Source organism: Chrysemys picta, chromosome 2 (genome assembly GCF_011386835.1).
Source record: "Chrysemys picta bellii isolate R12L10 chromosome 2, ASM1138683v2, whole genome shotgun sequence".
NCBI lineage: Eukaryota > Metazoa > Chordata > Testudines > Emydidae > Chrysemys > Chrysemys picta.
This window is the reverse complement of record NC_088792.1, coordinates 216,454,415-216,475,616: the sequence shown is the minus strand read 5'-3', so window position 1 is coordinate 216,475,616 and position 21,202 is coordinate 216,454,415. Positions and strand designations below refer to the sequence as shown.

Below are 21,202 nucleotides of genomic sequence, written 5' to 3'. Positions count from 1 at the left end.
ACTGTCCTGGAAGTTACAGTCCAGCTTCTTTCAGCTCCAGCATTTCAAAATGAGACTGTCCACATCCTGAGAAATCTGACTTCCAGCTTGGTATCTTTTTGCAAGTTAAGGAGAAAGACAATGAGGGCTGCCTTTCAAGGAAACACCATTAGTGTTTATTTTAATGAGAAGAGTCCTGTTATTAGCTGGAAAGAGTGGTGCTTATGGATTTCACACCAGCTAAAACTTTCTGTAAGTGCTCTTCAGTCTCCTTTCATGTACATTTCATTCAAGGACATACCTTCCTGCATGCACACACCTCTTGAATGGAGACTTGACAACAGAAGAACAGAGCTATAAATGTGAGGATGCAGTATATCATGAGATAAAGTGTGAAGAACATGTCCTCTACCAAAATGCCCCTTGGTGTAAGAAAAAAGCCAAAATGCCTAAAAGAGAACTCCCTCCGATTGTTAATTCTACAAAGGAGTCAAAAAACCATGAGCTGTGCACGTTCCTAAGGCATCAGATCTGGCAGAAAGTTGAAAGGTTATGTTTGTGAAATAGCAGCTGCTTTCCTGCCATTTGATTCAGGTTTCTGCATTGCAAAGTCTCCAAACCGAAAGACAAATCTGACAATATGCTAATCTTCCAATAAAAAAAATGTGACTTCTGAACCCTTATCTGTTGAAGAGCTGACAGTGAAGTTCAGAGACGGTTGTCTAACCACACAAAACGATAGAGAAAATATGCCTTCAAACAAGATCATAAATCTTGAATAGTGCAGGGGAACAAATGTAAAAGGGAACGATTTACCACTAATACCATTCACTAGCCTCACTTTCCTCGTCTCCTATCTACCTCACCCCCAGCCCCATCACACATGCAAGGACGGAGGATGTAACCTGTCAAACCAATAACATAAATGCAACGTTGGGGGAGAAAAGAAGTGACAATATATTGTGTATTAAGATCAGACGTTATTTCCTTCCCATCCAGGGGGAAGGCAGAATACAAATATAGTGCAACCTGAATAGAACAGTATATACACAGACACACACACAAAAAGTTTGCATATTGCACAGGGCGCTTGAAGATCATAAATCTATGCATGAGAAAGATGTAGTGGAAATTTTGGGGGGGATTAGAGTTTATTTTTGTCATCTCTGTGAGACAGCTACTCATTCATCCAGATCACAGCTAAGAAAAAAGCTGGTCACAGAAATTAGCAGTTTCAGCTCAGCAGCAAAGTCGCCAGCCTGTGAAGGCAGAGAGAAATTGACTAATTAGCAATGCGCACTAAAACTTGACGGTTCTTTATAGAGAGAGAGGGAGAGAGGGAGGGAGGCAGAGGGGGGGGGGCTAGCTTTTTCCCCTTCTTTCTTCCAAAGATGTTTGAAATCGCAGTCATTTACGCTCGACAATTTTTACAATAGCCTTGAGCCATAATTTTGCGAGTCTCTCCAGCATCCATCCCCCTGTATGGTCTCTCTCCACTGGCCATGCACGACCGTTTCTCTCCCCAACCGTGGATTTCCTATTACTCTCGTTACGACTCACTGAGCCCCAGGCCCAAGGATAATGATGTGTTGTTTCTTGGTAGCATAATTTGTCACACGTACATTTTTTCTTCTTCTTCTCTTGCAGAAAGCTCTGCGCTCTCTCTCTCTCTTTCTCTCTCTTTCCTTCTCCCTCTCCTACATTTTCTTGCTGTTGCTAATTCATGGTGATCAAATGATGTACGACAAAATAAATTGTAAAGAGTGACTGCTCCGAGTTGGGAACCAGAAGGTTGGTTTTTTTTTTTGGAAGGAGCGATCAAACCTTTAAAAAGGAAGGACAATTGATTTTTTTGGGGGGGAGCTTAAGTGAACCTTTACTTTGGCCGCTGGTTGTGGAGCAGGTAAGTTTCTGGCCTTGTGTCTAGCCGTCTGTGTGTATTTTCTTGTGTCTTCTGGTTTGTTTGTTGTTGGGGAGGAGCGGGGTGTATTTGTGTGTGTGCTGGCGGGGAGGGGGGGAGAGTTGTGTAACAAACGCCTTTGGAGAATAAACTCCAATTGCAAGAAATGGGCAAACGAGGAAGAAAGAGGGGGAGGGAGAAGGAGGAGGAGGAGAGTGTGTGTGTGTGTGGTGGGGGGGCGGGGGAGAATTGACCGGGTCCACTTAAAGGGAGAGGCTCGTGGAGATTTCTTAAACCCATGCTGGAAAGGCAAAGTGGGGGGTGGTGGGGTTCAGCCGGAGCAGGGCAGGGAAAGTGGCGCGGGAGACCTTCCCCCCCCCCCCAGTAAATAAGGAAAATAGAAGGAAAGCAAGTGCTCGTGAGGAGTGAGCGGCCGCGGTGCAATGGAAGGAGCCGGGCCCGGGAGGGTCCCGCCGAGGAGGGGGAAGAGCAGTGGCGGGCTCAGCTCTCTCGGAGGCGGGATGTGGCCAGCCCCGGTCCCCTTCTTTCCAACCCGCGAAGGTGCCGTATAGGGTCCCACGCGGAGGTGCCTGGAGCCCCGGCCCCAGGCGGCGCCTCCCGGCGCGGCGGGGGGTCTCCGGGAGTGGCGGGAGGCAGCAGGGCAGATGCCAGCGGCTCCCCCCAACTCGAACTTCCCACAGTTCGCGGAGTTAAAAGCGGCGGCGCCTCCTGCCCAGAGGCGAAGAAACCAGAGGGCAGGACAAGCCCCGGTTTCCCCCCCCCCCCCCGAATCCCGGGGGCTTCCTCCTCCGCCTGCCCAGCGCCAGGCTGCCAACTCCTGCCAAGCGCGCAAGTGGAGCGGCGGGAGCGCGGGGCAGCGCGCGGCGCCCCCTCCCCCGGGGGGCCACACAAACGCGCGCGGGCTGCAGCTGGGCTAAGCGGAGCCCGGCGCTGTAGAGCCGCGAGCAGCAGAGGGGAGGGAGAGCAACAGGCTGGGCAGGGAGCCGCCGAGGCTGGGCTGACGCGGGGGAGGTTGTGTTTTTTTCTCAGGGCATCGCTAGTTTCTCGGGGCATCGCAGAGTTTTCACATTTGAAACCAGCCCCCAACTCCTCGCTCCTCCCCTGGAAACAAGCCCGATTTGCAAACTGGGGGGGGGGGGATCCAAGCCGCGCTTCTCCCTGCCCCTCTGCTTCCTTCTGCTCCCTCGTTACACAAGCCCTGTGCATGGAGGACAAAGCCCCCGCGCCAGGCACCGGCCCCAGGAGCTTGTGCAGCCTCCAGCCCCCAGGTGCACCCGGCGCCAGCTTGCTGCTGCTGTGCATGGCTTTAGGGCCGTTGCTCTGGGAAGGGGGCGGCTGAGTGGAGAGACTCTTTCGTTGCAAACATGCACATCTAGCAATGATGAGTGCTCCAGGCCTGCTGTAAAGCTCTGTGTTTATTGTTGTCCCCTTCCCTCCCCTGCCCCCTTTGCCCAGGTTGGAGGAGGGTTTAAAGGCAGGTGCGTTGAGGCTGCTCGCCATGTCCAGATCCGGGGACAGGACCTCCACCTTCGACCCCAGCCACAGCGACAACCTGCTGCATGGCCTCAACCTGCTGTGGAGGAAGCAGCTCTTCTGCGACGTGACCCTGACGGCCCAGGGCCAGCAGTTCCACTGCCACAAGGCCGTGCTGGCCTCCTGTTCCCAGTACTTCCGATCCCTCTTCTCCAGCAGCGGCGGTGGCGGCAATCCCCAACCCCTGGCTCTGGGGCCGGGCGCTCAGGACGGACTGGGCCTCGGGGGACCCCCCAAGGAGCAGCAGCAGGAGGAGCCCGGCACCCCTTCTTCCTCCCCAGAGGACAAGCTGCTGGCCAGCCCCAGAGCCATCAACAACCTGGTGTTGCAAGGCTGCTCGTCCATCGGGCTGCGCCTGGTGCTGGAGTACCTGTACACGGCCAACGTGACCCTGTCCCTGGACACGGTGGAGGAGGTGCTGTCGGTCAGCAAGATCCTGCACATCCCGCAGGTCACCAAGCTGTGCGTGCAGTTCCTCAACGACCAGATCTCCGTGCAGAACTACAAGCAGGTGTGCAAGATCGCCGCCCTGCACGGCCTGGAGGAGACCAAGAAGCTGGCCAACAAGTACCTGGTGGAGGACGTGCTGCTGCTCAACTTCGAGGAGATGCGCGCCCTGCTCGACTCGCTGCCTCCCCCTGTGGAATCGGAGCTGGCGCTCTTCCAAATGTCCGTGCTCTGGCTGGAGCACGACCGGGAGACCCGCATGCAATACGCCCCGGACCTCATGAAGCGCCTCCGCTTCGCCCTCATTCCGGCCCCGGAGCTGGTGGAGCGGGTCCAGTCGGTGGATTTCATGCGCACCGACCCCGTCTGCCAGAAGCTGCTGCTGGACGCCATGAACTACCACCTGATGCCCTTCAGGCAGCACTGCAGGCAGAGCCTGGCCAGCAGGTAAGGGGGGAGCTGAATGGAGGACAGTGGCTGGCAAGTGGGAGGGGTGGGGGTGACTCAGTCACAAACTTAGTGATTTTCAATAAATGGCTGGAGGGGTAAAAGTTGAGTTCTGTGAAAAGATCCAACAAAGGAAGAGAGCTGGGGTGAGGAGCATGCAGAGGGGAGGAGGGAGCCCCCTCTCGCACACCCACACACTGAGCTGGGGGCGGGGGGCAGACACAGCCACAGGTATCAGATATAAAACGCACAATCGCATCAGAGAAATACCAAGTGTATTACACCCTAAAGGAGCAAAAACGTGGGTAGTGTTGTTGATCCATTAGTTATGATCTGTGCGGTCAGTTTGATATGGAATGATTGTGCTGTGCAACTAACGTTTCTAGAAGGTTTTGCTATAGCCCTAGCTAACTGTACCTCTTTGTAATATTTTAACCTACCTTCGTCTCCGGGAAAGGACTTTTGATAATAAAGTTTCATATCTCTTCAGTGTCATCTTGTTCAGTACAAATCAGACAAAGATGGAAATGAAGGATTGCAGTGCTACCCTTTCCCCCCAGCCCTGCCAAACAAACTTTTTTTTTGTTCCCTCCCCTTTTCTCAGTGATCAGAGAAGTTGCTGATGCCGAAGTTGATGCTGATCTGTCTAATATCTGAGAGCAAAAGCTTTTAAAATCTCTCCATTAATTTATGAAGCTACGACACCTTTAACGGGAAACTGACTAGGGTAAAGAGAGGGAGGGATAATTTCCCACTGCACACCACTGTCAGTGCTGGGTGGTTGGAAATACAGCAAAGTGGAAAAGATACTATGCTGTTTTCCAGACACTACAGCACCCTATAGTTTGGTATATGCGTAGCTATCCATTTACAAAACTGTTTTTAGAGGTGTGTATTGCAAACAGGGTTACGATTTAATTGATGCCTCTTAAAATATAATGTGGGAAGAAGACTGTATGGGAAACAGGCATGGTTTACTAGCATCAGTTTTAAATCCTATTATGAGCTCCCTGGGCTGTTTGCATTAGGAGTTAGTATCTTGTCAGCTTCCCATCTTCCTATTGTGGTAATCAGCACAACTCCATAAGATATGATGCCTAATCCATAGCATTAAAGTGTAAGTGTTAGATTTGACCGTGCATGTAAAGATTCATGACTTGAGAAGTTCTTGTAATTATTATAGGCCATTTCCCTGCAATTTTCTCTCTTGAAAAAAGAGGATGCATCTTCAATACAATACATTTTAAACTATAATACATATACTTAAATCCCATTAATTGATTTTTGTAAAAAGAATTGTAGTCATACTTGTTCTGATATTATCGACGTTCAGATAAATTACATATTATGCATCAAAACTTGTGACTTCATAATGTTTATATCTATGACATCTCAGTTATTTTCATATTAATGAGGTAATGAATCGTGATGTAGAAGATTGACAATGTGAGGTTAGTGTCAGGAGGTGAAAGCATACCATATAGTTTAATGAGTAGTTAGTAAATGGAAACTAAATTAAAAGGATATTTGAAGGGTTTAATTTTTCTTCTCTTACAATAGGCATGTACTTCATTTTGTTCAAAAAATGGAATGATATAAAGCAAACATGGAGACACAGTATTACAAAAATCAATGCATGTTTAGAAGATTTTGCTCTGCATTATAACTATTACTAATATTAAGTGGGCTATTATTAATACCTGGTATTAATAGGAAAGAGTGGTATAATATTAAGATTTTAAATTACATGATATTTTACTGTTAATGCAGAATATTTTTTGAAAATCTAATTTTAATATGTACCCAGATGATTTAGCTTTAGAAATACTATAAGTGCCTTTCTTTATTATCTCTGTTTGTCTGTTTTAGGATTTTGTTTACACCCATCACCAAAGTATCTAAATGATTCCTATTGCTAGATACTGGAATCAAAAATGAATACAAACATTTGCAGCAAAAGGTATTTCTGGTAAATATTCTTAGATTTCAACATTCAGAACAGTTGACTTTCAAAATGCAAAATCCACTACCTGTTTCAGTCTAGATTCTGCACACCACCCTGGGGCATGCTGGGGCTCATGTCCTGGTGGATTGCTGAGATACCAGGCTGTTTGGTTCAGTGAAGATACCTTCCAGCTTCACTGGTCCATATCATTTGAAGGATATGTAGTGGTGTTCTGACCACTGAATGCTTACAAGTGTCATGGATGCTGTAAGAATCTGATACTCCTGCTGCTGGAAGTGGTCTTTTCCTTTAAGCAGGAAAGTACATAAAGGATTGTACTTAACAGACTTAAATTGGCTCCTAAATGGCAGTTGTTTAATTGGCTAAGAGAGACTATGAAAATCATATTTTTTATTTGGAATAGATCTGGGTATTGTTGATAATATTCCAGACATCCTTTTATTAACTTTAAAAGGTGAATAACACACTGTCACCTTCTCAACTTTAACATATGTTTAGAAACAGTGTTGTAACTAGCTTCTGTTTTGTTTTGAGCATCACAAGTGGTAGGTCTAAAACATTTTAAATCTAATTTTACAAACATACATACAACCTTCCATGAAGTGTTAAAATATTGAAGTACCAAAACAAACTAGGATACAGAATGCATTTTGTGTATTTTCATATTTGGGACTGGATTGCAGAGCACAGAATTGATAATACTCATTCAAGATCCATTGTTGTGTCTTGATGATCTTAAGATCACCTCATTGTTCCATCAGATTGTACTAATCCACACATGCCTTTAAAAATTCAGATCCCTCTCTCTTAGCTACACTGAAGTTCTGACAAGAGTGAAAACGTATCTACTTACTTTACTGACTAAATATGACTCAGAATACATACAAAGCACTGGTCTATTGAGTAAGAAGTACTGTTTTACCTAGTGAAATGAAAGAAATAAACAAAGACAAACTTATACACCTATCCAGACAAGCTTTTGCTGTCTGCTATGTATGTATTTGCTAAAACTATGATCTCTGATAGTCTTAACATTCAGTAAAAATGTTATTTTTAAGAAAAAAAATATGGCAACATTTTCTGGAATTATGAATTTGAAAAATAATATCTAAAAATTACTGAACAGTAAAATAAATGGATGAAAAGAAATATTTGTAGGATTGTCAAAGTTCACTATTGGTTTCCTGGGAGCAATAATAACCTTAATAGATTAGAACTTCAAAAAAATGATAAAAGGTTATTCAAAAAGGATTCATGGGTCTTTAAGAACTATGTACTTTACTCCCTATGTACACTGTTTTTAATCACTGAGAAGTAAACAGCACAGTGACATAGACATCTGCTTGGTAAGCATAGAAGAAATTGGGAAGATCACACACACACACTAAAAATTCACCTGATAACTTTCTTCCTTACTTAAAACAACACCTTTGTCTCTAATGTACTACTTGAGAATTATAGCACACAACTACTTTGGGATTTGACCTACTCACATTTCTTAAATTCTCACCAAGTAGGAAAAGTAAATACCAGAAAGCTTAACATATGGTTGTTTTGCTTTTAAAAGTAACTACATAAAAATGGTACCATCTTACTTAACAGAGATGTCCCTTGAATGTGTTCTGAGTCATATCTATTTACTATACTGCCTAAAATAAGTTTTCACTCTTTTCAGCACTGCAGAGCCAATATAGCTATGGGAGAGGGAACTGGATTTTATTCTGGCTCATGCAGAAGGAACAGAATTATTTACTGAGTTCCAAATGCAAAATCTGTATTGTTACTAATGCATGAGCTAGAAGGAGTCCAGTTTGACTTTCATGTTGGATTTTCAGGAGTCTCAGTTAGTAAAAGAAAACAGATTTCCACCTATAAACCAAGCAGATTCTTTCTGGAAGCCACAGAGACAATAAAGATGGAACCCCATAATGACTTTTTTTGCAAAGTTACCTTTCAGACTACAACTAAACTGTAATTTTTAAGAAAATTTAAGAGTAATATTCCCATTAAACACTGTGGTATGCTAGAGGCTTGATCCTTCAAGGTGCTGAATAATTGGGCTCTGATTCAGCAGAGCACTTAAGCACATACTTAACTTTATTCTGGTGTGCCTTTTACTAATTTTGCACGGGTCACTTCTTTGACTTCTTTGCTCCTGAGATAGACCCTGGTTCAGGTAGGTCCTTAAGTACATGCCCAGTGGGATCACTCACATGCTTAAAGTTAGTCACATGGGAGAAATTTTGGATCCACTGAAGTCAATGGGAATTTCACCATTGGCTTTTCTTACTGAATCAGGGCTTTACTCTGGCATAAGTGAGAGCAGAATAAGGCCAACTCTTTTTTATGGAAATATGTGTATATGTGTGTTTGTACCGTATGATAAAGAGGATAGTACATAGGTTGCTGTAATAACCTCTATACAAATATCCATAGGTCTGGTAATACAGGGCCCAATCTTCTGCCATTGAAATCAGTGGAAAGACTCACATTGATTTTAGTGGAATTGGATCATGGCTTTCCATTGACTTCAGTAGGCTTTGGATCAGGCCTTATGTGCCTGAATTAACATCTGTAAATTGTACCTACAACAGGACTCTCTCAACTGAGCTGCCGAATAGCGACTGACATTGGAGGCTGCAGGGAAATGAACCAAAGAACTGTAGTCAGTTTAATCCTAATTAGTTTCAGTTGCCGTATGGGCATCCATTTGTGCATCCAAGTGTAAGCATAGGTATGTTAATATATCCAAGACAGAGAGGGAGGATTAAAGATCTGACCATTGTGGAAGGGGATACTGAGACTCCAGCGAGACTGCTACTTAAACAGTAGGTCAGGACAATTCTTCAGCGGGATCCTTATTAGACAGATGAGATGATGAAATGCTTCACAGTGGGGTTAAGTGCTATCCAGTTTCTAGGCCCAACTGTAGTGTGAGCAAGGAGAAACACATCATCTCCTACAGCATCCCAAGGACTGTTTTGATGGTCTCTAGTGTGGGGACCATCAACTAAGTATAGGCTATTTATTTTAAAAAAGCACTTTTCTGAATCTCCGATCAAGTCCTCTGCTAAAGAGAGTTTTTAACCAGATCCTCTGATCCCATTATTTTAGCAGAAAAATAAGATATCTCCCTGGGAGGGAGCTAATGAGGGTGGAAATCTCTTCACAGGGTTACTCCTCAGTCATTCAGTTTGGAAGGGGCTGGATGTGCCTTCACCCTCTACTACATGAAACCTGCTGTGGGGCCCACTCACAAACTTTGAGGATTCTTAGGAGCTCAACCTGAGTCATTCAATGAGGCCTTCTCCCCACAGTGGTCCACTCCTTGAGAACACTGCTCTAATTGCAGTTGCCCCAGAAATTCATCTAAAGGAGGCGACCCATCAGTGAGGAGGCTTCATGGAACAAGCAGAGGCGGGCTGTATTATCTTTTACATGTTAGTACTATGGAGCCAGAGGGAGGAGGATGTGCATGTTCCCCAGCCGTACTAGTGTTCTGAGTGGGATTTTCCCCTCCCAGCCCCCAATCCATTCTTCTGCTGCTCTTTCCCCAGCATGCATCCCGATCCCCTGGAGGGCAGAGGTAAGGATGGCTGAAGGAGGATAGCCTCATGCACATGTTTCCTTCTGCACATGGATCTTGAAGGCAGAGAAGTTCCTCAGTGGAGGAAGGAGAACTCTGAAATTCTGAATCTGTAATTGCTGGCTATTGTAAATGAAAGGTCTGCCTCAGTAGAATCATTCAACTCTGTATTCAAAAGAGTGATAACCAACCTGGATATTTGTGAGGAAAAGCTGAAGACAGAAAATAAAATCAACAGCTAATGTTTTTTCCCAAGAAAGGGATCTGAGTTCTGTTAAACACACATTGAGAGAAAATCCCAGTAAAAATAAGATCACTATTTGATAGTTCAGGTAAGTCTTAGAAAATGCAGCAAAGTCTCTCTCTATCCCAAAAAGTTGAATGCAGCTTCATCCCTGACAAAGGCCATGATTATTATTGCACAACAAGATGTCTTCTCAAAAGAAGAAACATATTTGAAGTTAGTGGGGCCCCTTAGGAGAAATTTTGGGCTGGAGTCCACTGTAGAGGTGATTGGGAATTTTTCAGCAAAATATTTTTTCCTCTGGAAAATGCTAATTTGTTGAAACCAAAACTTTTTGCAGGAATGGGTTAGTTTCAATTAATTTCTCTACTCAGAAATCCACTCCACTCCACTTAAAATCAAAATAAAATGTTTTGATAGTCTCTAAACAAAGATTTCAAAATGATCAAAATGAAATGTTTCAATTGTCCTGAACTGATTTTTTGTATTATTATTTATGGTTCACTAAAAAATTTTGAGTTTGACTTTTTGTCCATATTCAGGGTGGGAACAATTTTGAAATCTATCTGATAAACCATTTCCCATCTAGCTCTATTCGCCACTGGCTTTGCCATCCAGCTCCTGCTTAGTGTAACAAAATAAAATATATAGAAGTTTCAAAGGACTGGAAGTTAAAATCTATCATCCAAAATACTTCTTGGCATCATTTTTCATAGCTGAGATAATCACTGGCTCCTGAAACTTCCCTTAAGGACCATGGCACCCAGTATTGTTGCTAGTAGATATCTCTTGCTGTGTCCTTCGAAGGCAGACAGCCAACTTTGAAGAACTATTATCACCTGCCAAGTTTGAAAGAAGCAGACTGTTCAGGGAGAAGCTGGAAAAAGTAGAAGCTGATGCAGCAGACAAAAATATATAAATAAATAAATAAAATGTCTTTCCTTCAGAAACCCAAGAGGAAAAGAAGATAACCAACCTTAAAGGAACAGACAGCCCTTTTAGAGCTCCTGTGGGACTCAGGGAGAAATTTTAGAAAGAACTCAGGATACAAAAGAAACATGTTTAGGAACAGAGGCAATGGAGGAGACAAATCAAGCCAAGATCACTTCTACTCAGATAACAGCAGCAATTCTCATTTCCTAAGCCCAGCTTCCTAATGAAAAGGAACCACAGATAGCAGGAAAGAATAAATTGAGGTAGAGTACGCCATACAGCCACATACTGTTACGGACCAGGCTGTAGTCAATCTTACCTACTGGTCAGGGCAGGAGGGTGGCCTAGTGGAGCAGAGGTGACCAGGCCTAGTGGCAAGAGCCCAAATCAGGAGCCGAGATACCAAGTCCAAGTAGTGAAGCATTGTCAAGAGCCAGGAATCAGAAGTCAAGCGTCAGAACCAGATTATTAGCTGGAGCAGGGGCAGGAGCAGAAATCTGGAACTCTGAGCTATAGGTAGAAAACCAGGGGTGAATCTAGGAATATAGCACAAGAGGCAGGAGCAGGGAAGGAGCTGAGAGTAGGGAGCAGGACCGGAAACATAGCTGCAGGCATGGAACACTATTAAGCAGCCAGGGACCCTCCCCTGCTGCAGGGTTTAAGGATGTGTCTGAAGGTAATGCGCTGGGTCTGGGTTCAGCTGTGGGGACCCTGACACAGACTTCCAACATTGTAATCAAGCAAAGGCCCATATCATCAGGAAACTTAATAACATTCATAGATCTTTCAAAGGTCTACATGCCAATAAAACTGGCATGGAAGGTTTCTATTACTCACTTAGGAAGCTAAACATTGTGAGTATAAGTTCATTCCATTGAGCTCACATTGAGTGCCTCAGGGATTCATTGAGTTGTTAGTAGACGTGTTTGCAAAGCTCAGGTCTCAGTGAATTTACAAATACCTGTGCTTGGATGACTTTCCAGTGTCGATATAATCATAGGAGTATAGGAGCAAGTATAGGAAGCAACTAACTCTGCAGCAACAGAAATACAGAAACATGGATTCATAAATTTCCACACAAAAAAACTGGTTTCAACATAGTCAGTGACACAAGATGAGAAATACCTTTGACAGAGGAAAGATTGAAGAAGATAAGTTTGGCTGACTAATCACAATGGAACATGGGCAAAGAAAACACATATTAGTGTCTCACTCAAGCTACAAGGAACAGTGGTTTCATGTATTGATATAACAACCATGGCAGGATTCCATATGCGATAGCTGCAGAGATTCTTTATGAAGAACTGGTACCAATCTCTAGTCAATATGAATAAATAAGCTAGTAATGTAAGGAGACAGTGATGAAAAGGACATTATTAGGTGTTCCTCCGAGAGAAACAGTAATAATGGAGGACAACCTTCAAGGATAGCAGCCCATACTTAGTCCATATAACAACACAGGGGATCTAACCACCAAATAAGAAGATATTCAATCTGAGTGTCCTGGAACTAAGAACAGAGAAGCCTGCTATCTTAACTTTTCCGAATAAACTCAGAAACCATCACATGTTAGTAACAACATGAAACCAAGTAAAAAAGTCTGAAAGGTACTCAGAACTCTGGGTCACTTCAGGAATCATTAGTCTTAATAGCGTGGGTGGAAATTCCCTTGACAATCATATAGGAAATGTACATAAAAGGAAACAAACATAAAAAAAGCATAGTGGTTAGCAGGCAACCTCATCAACAGTCACAGTAGTGCTTTAATCATGAAATCTTCAATCATATTTCTCATTGATACAGTCAGCCTCAAGTTAGACTTCTGCTTCCAAGGTCAATCACAAGACAGAGATTAAAAAAAAATGTTCTAGGAATGAGTATCTTATTTCTTATTTATTTATGAAGTACTTATCCAGTGATCTGTGTGCTGGACAAAAATTAAAACATTTCAATAGATCAAGAAGATCACAAACAGACATCAGTCCCTACAACAGGTCACTCCCCCAACTTGTTAACTTCCCCCAACCTCTACCCAACATCATACACCATTTCCTGTCCCAGATCCCCAACCCCTCAAATAGTCTGCAGGTCAATCCCCAATCATCCCTTCCTCTCCCTAGAAAATGAATGGGGAAAAAAGTTATTTCCTGGAGTCATCAAATGAAGGCTTAGACAGATGTAGCTATTAATTCTACTACAATATACACATTGTCTCTGGGTACTCTGCTAAGCAGGCCTATACAGATAATAAAAACAGAAAGAGTATATACCATCTTCATGGCATCAAACTGAATGAGAAAACTCTCATTCAGTTCCTCACAGGTGCCTCCTCCGAAGGAAAGGAATATGTTGGGGAAAAAAGTTGTTCTAACCAAATCATTTCTAGGATATTGTTATGTAGGGAACCTATAGAGCACACTCCAGGATTTGGCTAAAATTCATATATTGGCATTGAGACAAGAACTGTGACCCTAAGAAAAAAATATTCCCCACATCCCAGACTTTCTACAGAAGGGCATGTCCCTGGGGCACACTTTGAGTACTCTAAAAGTTTAGACCCTTGTTCTGCCAGTTGAAGAAGAGCTCTGTGTAGCTCCAAAGCTTGTCTATCTTACCAACAGAAGTTGGTTGAATAAAAGATATTACCTCGCCCACCTTGTCTCTCAGTTATATTAGGGTCAGATAAACGATCCCAGATACGTATACATCCCCAACTGGTGTCTGAATCTAATAAAACCTATCCAAAAATTTGTGTCCAAACCGAAACTTAAATTTGGTGTTCCAAGCTGTCAGTAAGCCCACATTTGAACCTCTGTATCCTGGTATCTTCTGTCTGTTAAATGAATGTTTCTGCTCATGGTTACCTGTGAAATGAGAGGGTCAGCACTGGATACATTAGCCTTAGAAGACCTTATATTGCACTCCCACAGCATTAAGATAGTTCTTAAAACATCCCTGCCACTTATGTCCAATGTCAATTTACCAGCCACAAGAGACTATCTTCCCAAATTTCAGCCCTAAACCAGAGCATGAAAAAGGAAAGCTGTGATGTAAACGTGCTGTGAAAAGAGTTCTCCAAGTGCCCATAAAGAGTAAAAAAAGATTGATGAAGCCTCAGAACTTATTTTGTCTTTCCAGCTAAACTGCAGAAGACAAAAAGCATCAAAGTAAACAATCTTCAGATGGCTCATATCTTGCATTAAAAGAGGCTGTATAGAACTTGGCAAGGTGGTTCTTTAGGGATTTATTGCAAATTCTGCAAGACCAATACCCTCAACCTGGGCCAAGAGGATGGCCACAGCAGCAAAAGAGATTTGCAGTGCAGCAATCTGATTCTCTGTTCGGACCCTTGTTAGGCATTATGAACTGGCCACTGTTCCATTCAGATGCATCTTTTGGGAAAAAAAGTTTTCCAAGAACTGTCATGGGCACTGTGAGCCAAACTAATCCCTGGTGTGATTTCATTTAAACTAATGGTCTAACACCAGGGCTGAATGAGGCTGTATATTTAAATGTATTTTTAACTTTTAGGTCAAATCCAAGCCTTAAAATAATTATTTGTTTATACTGGTAACTAACCCAGCTCATTCTGCCAGTATCATTTTCTTAGGACTCTTACTACTTATTATTTTGAACAGTGCTAGGTTGGCCTATATAGGCTCCATTCAGCAAAGTACTTAATTTACTTCAGTGGGATTTAAACATGTTCATAAAGTTGATCATGGCTTACTGAACTGGGGTCACATTTTTATCTACTAATTTCTGTTCTTTGATTAACATAACCACCAATCTGGATCCCCGCTAAAAATGCAGTTTTCTTCATTACTTTTGATAGCATACACAGTATGTGTAAAAAGTTAATAGATAGATATTTCTGTATTTTATTCCAATCTATTCTTTAAACATTAATTAATATGATGTTTTCTTATTCAGTTTGAAATCTTTCAGACCTGGAATAGGTGGGGTTTTCCTTCCTTCCCCAACAGAGAGAATTCTGAACTGCCATCAGTAGCGACAGAGATGAGGAAAGCCCAACAGGGGGTGGTTAATCAGAAAAAATAAATCAGCAAGGAAGATATTTTCCCTGGTATTGTTTTACTTTAACATGGAGATGGCAGGACTGAATAATTGCTTTGGATGGGGACTGGGTGTCAGGACTTCTGAATTCTGTGCCTGTCTCTACCACTGATTCACTGCATAACCATGAGCAAGTCACTTAGACTACATTTATTTTACACATGACTGGCAGGGCAACATGTAGGAGAGGTGTAACTTCATGCTGTTGTGAAAAGCAAGAAGTGTCCACAGTGCGGTGGATAGCTACACGTGTCAGTGAAATACTCAGGCATCAGGGAAAGGCTTCAGTAGCTCTCTGCTGCCAAAATCTTTCACTGCAGCAAGGAAAGGGTCTGGCAGCGGGGAGGCACTGGGGAACCCCCCCCCCTGCCAAAGCGTTTCACTGCTGCCAGAGTCTTTACCTGCATCAGGGAAAGGCTCAGTAGCAGGGAGCTGCCTGCGCCTTTCTCCCTGTCTTCCTCCTGCCACAGCCTTTCCCTGTTGGTGAAGTCTGTTCCTGCACAGCGGAAAGGTTCCAGCAGCAAGGAGGCAGCAGGACACCACACTGCTAAAAATAGCAGTGTAGATTGGGAAGTATGGCTTATATCCACACCCATCAGGCGTGTCTTCATTGTACTCACCTAAGATGTGTGTCACCGGCTCCACTGCAGTTATACCTGTGCTAGGGTGGCTATACTTGTGTACTGAACACGCCGCCAAAAGAAGAATGCCGTGTAGGCATGCCTTTAGGCTAAAATTGTCAACCTGTGAATGTAAAGTTAGCTTAGACTTCTAAATAAGTGGCCAGGTTTTCAGAGATGCTGAGCACTTGCAGCTTCCTTTGAAGTCAGTAGGAGTTGCGGGAATTCAGCATCTTTGAAAATCAGGCCACTCATATAGGTGTTTAAATATATTGGATTTTGTGCCTGACTTGAGACATCCAAGTTTTAAAATTTTGGCCTTAAAATACCTTTGCTTCACTTTATACACCCTGAAATAGGTAAAATAAATTCCACATGGCTTGGGGTTCTCTGAGGCTTAATTATGGTTTATTAAGTGTTTTGAGATTTTCATATTGAAGCAGCTATCATGGAAAATAATAATAATAATAATTAACAGGAGTATGTGTCTGCATCAGGGAGAATAGTCCCCTTGGAGCTTGGGTATCAAAAAACGTTTACAGGAAAGGATACTTAGAGTCGCATATATCAGTTTTTAATACCACACAAGTATGCCTGCTACAGTCAACAACATTTCAACCTCCCCAGGTTGGGATCTACTAGTATTAACTGAGTATCAGGGAATATAAATAGCCATATTAGTGTGAATGTGAATCATGATCCTATTAATATGTCATGTGACATACAATTCTATGAAATATAGAATATAAAAAGAAAGTGTTTCAGTTGTAATCTGAAGTGTTTCAGATGATAATTGCATATTACCAAAATAACTAAGTAGTAATGTAATAGGGAAAATATCTCTCTTAGGGTTCTGCTAGCAAATCACATGAGCTTTAGACTATGCTTTTATCATACTGTTTTTATTTAATTACATTCATGTTTGAAAATAGGTTACTACCTATGAACCGTGAGATTTTTCACATGTATCATGTTTTAATATGTATGTATAGGTTAACATTCTGCTGTAATACTATTACTGGATATAATATCAAACATGTATATAGTATGAGCTAGTAAATAAAAATACATATTTCAAAACCTAGCATAGATGCATTTACTCCAAAGATCAGAAAAGCACCTTTGAATCTAGTCTACCAACCCAATAAAACATGCTTTATAAAGAAATATAGACACTTGTATTTACCCAATACATTGGAATGTTTCTGAACATAAATCAATTAAATAGTGCATATTTTTGATAAAAAAAAATAGTAATTATCTGGAAGATCCAGATGCTTTTCCTCAAAAAGATCCTGGCTATTGAATTTATATGAACTTTTATAAAACTATTCCTATTTACCTCATTGACTAAAACATTTAAAAAATAAATATTTCTTTTATAGATGTGTCGCTCCCTCTTCAGGATACTGTAAATATACAAATTGGATTTTGTTTAAATAAAATTGAGGGTGGATTGCATGCTGCCAAAGTCTTGAAATTCAAAGTTAAGTCTGACATTTCATTTTGCATCTTAGCCATTAAGCCTTATTTGTTCATTGGTTTTTCACGATGCTGTGAGGAGAAAGGGGTTTATTAGATGAAAGTTGAAAACTGAAATATGCTCCTTTATCAACTAGATCTTACAAGAGCATTCCAATTTTTATAATACAAGTAGAATTGATTGTGATATAACTATAACATATAACACAAGAGGGTTAGAATAAACTATTTATTCTCTATCATTAGGGATGATCATGCATAACTAACAGGTCTCTAGTTTTCTGTGCCACTAGTTACATGTACAGTTACAAAAAAGAGTTTAGCATTCACTTATGTTGCACATTTTCTATCTACCATACTTTCATTAAAAGTCTTTATTTGGAAGAACTGAACAGCTCAGGGAACTGGTAACATTTATTTGACAGCTAAGTTATAGTTTGAATCTGGTCCCTTCTGGCAATGACTGTGAGCCAATTTCTGATCTCACTTACATGTGGCGTCTAGTAGACTGGTAACAACCATCATTTGACAATAAATAGAAGTTTTGGTGCATAGGCCAAAGACTGAATTGTCAGGAAGACTGAATGACTCCCTCCAAATCAGGGTTCAAGCACGTTGGTACGACAGTGGAGAACCTTGCTCTGTCACTGCCCATGCTGTATAAATTCTGTGGGTTTCCATTTCCTGTGCTGTCAACTTACAAAAGCCTTAAATTAATTTCAGAATAAATAAAGCTATCTGTTATAGCATCCCCTGTCTGTCTTTCTGATATGTTGTCATATTTCCCAAATATCTAAAACTATAATTGTACTCTGTGTAGCAACATCTCACAGTACCATCCAAAAGGTTTGATTCCTAAGCTTAATGTGGATGGAATCTCCCATTGTACATTCTCCCTCTGATTAAAATCAGGTGGGATAGCACATATCTAAAGGCAACCAATATTGAAAGAAAATCAAAACTTGCTAGAGTTTATTTTGCACCATTTTTTAATGGGATACAGTATGAACATACATGTAAATTAGTCTGTCAGACAGTCACAGTCTTGCCAAATAATAATATAAACTGTATTTTAAAAAAAACAGTCTATGGACATCAGTGATAAGGCTCCCTCTACTGGAGTGTATTACTAATAATGAAGTTTCTATGCAGAGAGTTCCCCCTATTGATGTGAGTACACAATTTAGTGATAATGGAGCTTGATTAATGGAGTTCTCTGGCTTTCCTTGCAAGAAATGTTCATTAAAAATATCTAAATTAGTGCCAATAACACTATTCTGCTCAACAAAGCAGTGGTGTATAGCAAGGGTGTATTATGGCAAACATGCTGTCCCTTATGGACAATAAATCGTATGGATGTGTTTTAAAATGCTTTATCACCATCATATATAGAATTAATTATTTTATCGGGGTTCTTTATTTATCATTTTCAGGCTTAGGGTGACTGATAGAAATTCAATTATATGTTAAGTGACTATTAAAGCATCAGGACTCATCTGGGGGTCTAGGACTTCCTTCCCCTCTTCTCATACAATTGTGCTAAATCCATTAATGTTGCAAAGAAATGTATGTTCATCAGGTATAGTGGTGGAGGCCAGGGTGCATATAACCGCGTTTACTGCATATGAGACATTGCAGTCCTATTCTTAAGAACTGCCAAGCAGATTGGGAATCACGGTCACGCTTAATAGCAGCGAATTGCCAGCTCTTGATGGGTGGGTAGTCACTCCTTTCAGTGGTTGCCCCCTGGGGGAGAAGGTAGAAAAACAGAGAGAGGGAATTAGAGTGACTTTGCACAGTCGAGCAGGTTCATGCCGCTGGATCAGTAGCAAGCATTGGCAGGGCTCCACTCTGGGGAGGCTCACAACAACATCACAGTCTCATTTTTACCAATTGGTGTTGCTATAGCCAGTGGTGCACAGGGGGAGAGCAAAGAAAATGGGAGGGGTGCGGGGGAATAGGAAAGCAGGAGTCTGGGCTAAATTAAACAAACAAAAAAGTACTTGTAAGTTAGCGTTTAACCCATAACTGCTTGCCTGGTGCTACTAATTGTACTAAACTATAGTACTGGAAGTTCAGTGTGTGATTAAAGAGTTGGCTCACAAACTCTCTGCATAACCTTAATTTTTTCAAGGTTCTTTGAGTGTAGAATGGCTTATAATAACGATTTTGACTAATACGATTTTTGACATGCAACTTTAATGCTTAACCTTAGTACAACTCCAGAGCATTTCATGTGTATTCAGCTGTAAAGAGTGATGATTTAAAGGGATAATATAAGAAAAAGGTCGTTCTAGAATGAACCTCTAACAAATTGCATAAAGGAAGCTTATTATTCCATGAGTAGAGGGATATGCAGCTTTTCTGATCATTTTTCTGCTTGGTTCAAAAAATTGTTGAGACATGATTGGGGAAAGAAACACAAAAAATGAAATAGAAAACTGCAAGCAGTGAACATTCTTTTGATGGTTATGATTTTGTAGCCACTAAAAATACTCTACAATAATGTAATTATTCATCTTTTCTCTTGTTTTGGGTGAAGAATTCGCTCCAATAAGAAAATGCTGTTACTGGTCGGAGGATTGCCTCCCGGACCTGACCGGCTACCCAGCAATTTGGTTCAGTATTATGATGATGAAAAGAAGACATGGAAAATACTGACAAGTAAGTGGTTTATTTTTTGTAGAATTGTCTTGATGAATCTAAAACCATGGTTAATTAAATTAGACATTTTATTGATTTGTTTCCCTTCAGAGATTTGTTTATGTATCACAAGCAGTTTCACAATGGAGCAATAAATTGAGATTGCAGAAGATGCTAATTTTGTAATGGAATAAGACTAATTTAAACTGGCTTAAAATCATTCCAGTAAGTTTTAAAAGTAAACTTGCAAAGCTTTCATACTGCAACACATATAAGCTAGTATTTTTCAAAAATAATGTGAAGTTGGAGGCAATTTCTCAGATTCAGCTCTCTGGCTAACCATGCCTTTTAGAACACACTTTCTGTTGTGTTTTGCACTTTTGTTTCCCTCTTCAGCATTTATGTCTTGTCCATAGTCATTAAAGGTAGTTTTCCCCATTGTCCTCTACATCCGTTGCTCACAGCATATTAGTGGTATGTATCAGCTACAGTAAATAGTGCTTAGAGGCTTTATGTATAGAATTTTTCACCCCATTCTTTTCTTAAAGGGTGATTGTGTTTTACAGCAAGTGTTTTGCCTCAAGCATTGAGATTTGGAACTTATTGTTATATTGGTTACAATTCCCAATCTAACTTGGTCATGGAAGCAAATCAGTTTCTTGAAAGCAGCAGGCTGTGTGTGTATTTGCCCCCTTGTGGTTAGACTGGCTGCAGTGGTCAATAAAACTAAATTTTAACCAAGGCAGTATAGATAAAATAATAAATGAACAACTTTGAGCCATAAATCAAAGCCATACTTCTTAAACTGGAAAGCTAGTAAAGCTTGGATTTCCTAATGGATTTCCAGTTTTCACAGTGAAACATCTTTTACAAAATTCTATACTTTTATACAAAATCTTTTAATAGGATGAAGCCAAAATAGTATTTGTTCATAAGACAAAGCAAAAGTAAAGATAGATGAGATGTAGTGCTTGAAATAATGCTTCTTCAAGCTGGTTTACACAGTGAAACTAAACTGGCATAATCTACGAACTACATCAAGAAGACTCCCTAGGTACCAATACTCTGAATTAGTAGTAGATGATGTTGTGTAAGAAAAGCAATATTAAAGAGAAGATATGAACTATAGTCTAGAAAAGTCTGCATTTATCACTCTGTTCTGGTAGACATGTCAGTAATGACATTTCAACCATCAAAACTATGATGATATTGCCTTTTATCATGACAGTTTACTTTTAAGAAAAATCTGTAGGATAATAATAGTCAGTACAAACAATGTGTTTTGTAAGACAGAAGTAATCTATTTTTCTGATGTTGTTTTGTA

At 41.3% G+C, this 21,202-nt stretch overlaps 1 protein-coding gene across 2 annotated transcripts in view; it reads left to right on the top strand.

The window, feature by feature from the left end:
- The first annotated feature begins 1,593 nt into the window (after positions 1-1,593).
- KLHL14 (kelch like family member 14) overlaps positions 1,594-21,202 on the top strand; it is a 78,081-nt gene continuing 58,472 nt past the window's right edge. The window contains exons 1-3 of one of the 2 annotated variants that reach the window (XM_042857091.2): positions 1,594-1,882; positions 3,356-4,327; positions 19,778-19,899. In XM_042857091.2, the coding sequence (XP_042713025.1) occupies positions 3,399-4,327; positions 19,778-19,899 (1,051 nt within the window). In that variant the 5' untranslated portion in view covers positions 1,594-1,882; positions 3,356-3,398. Of the gene's footprint in view, positions 1,883-2,280; positions 2,441-3,355; positions 4,328-19,777; positions 19,900-21,202 lie in introns of those variants that run through there. The other variant, XM_005279969.4, reaches the window with a different exon arrangement.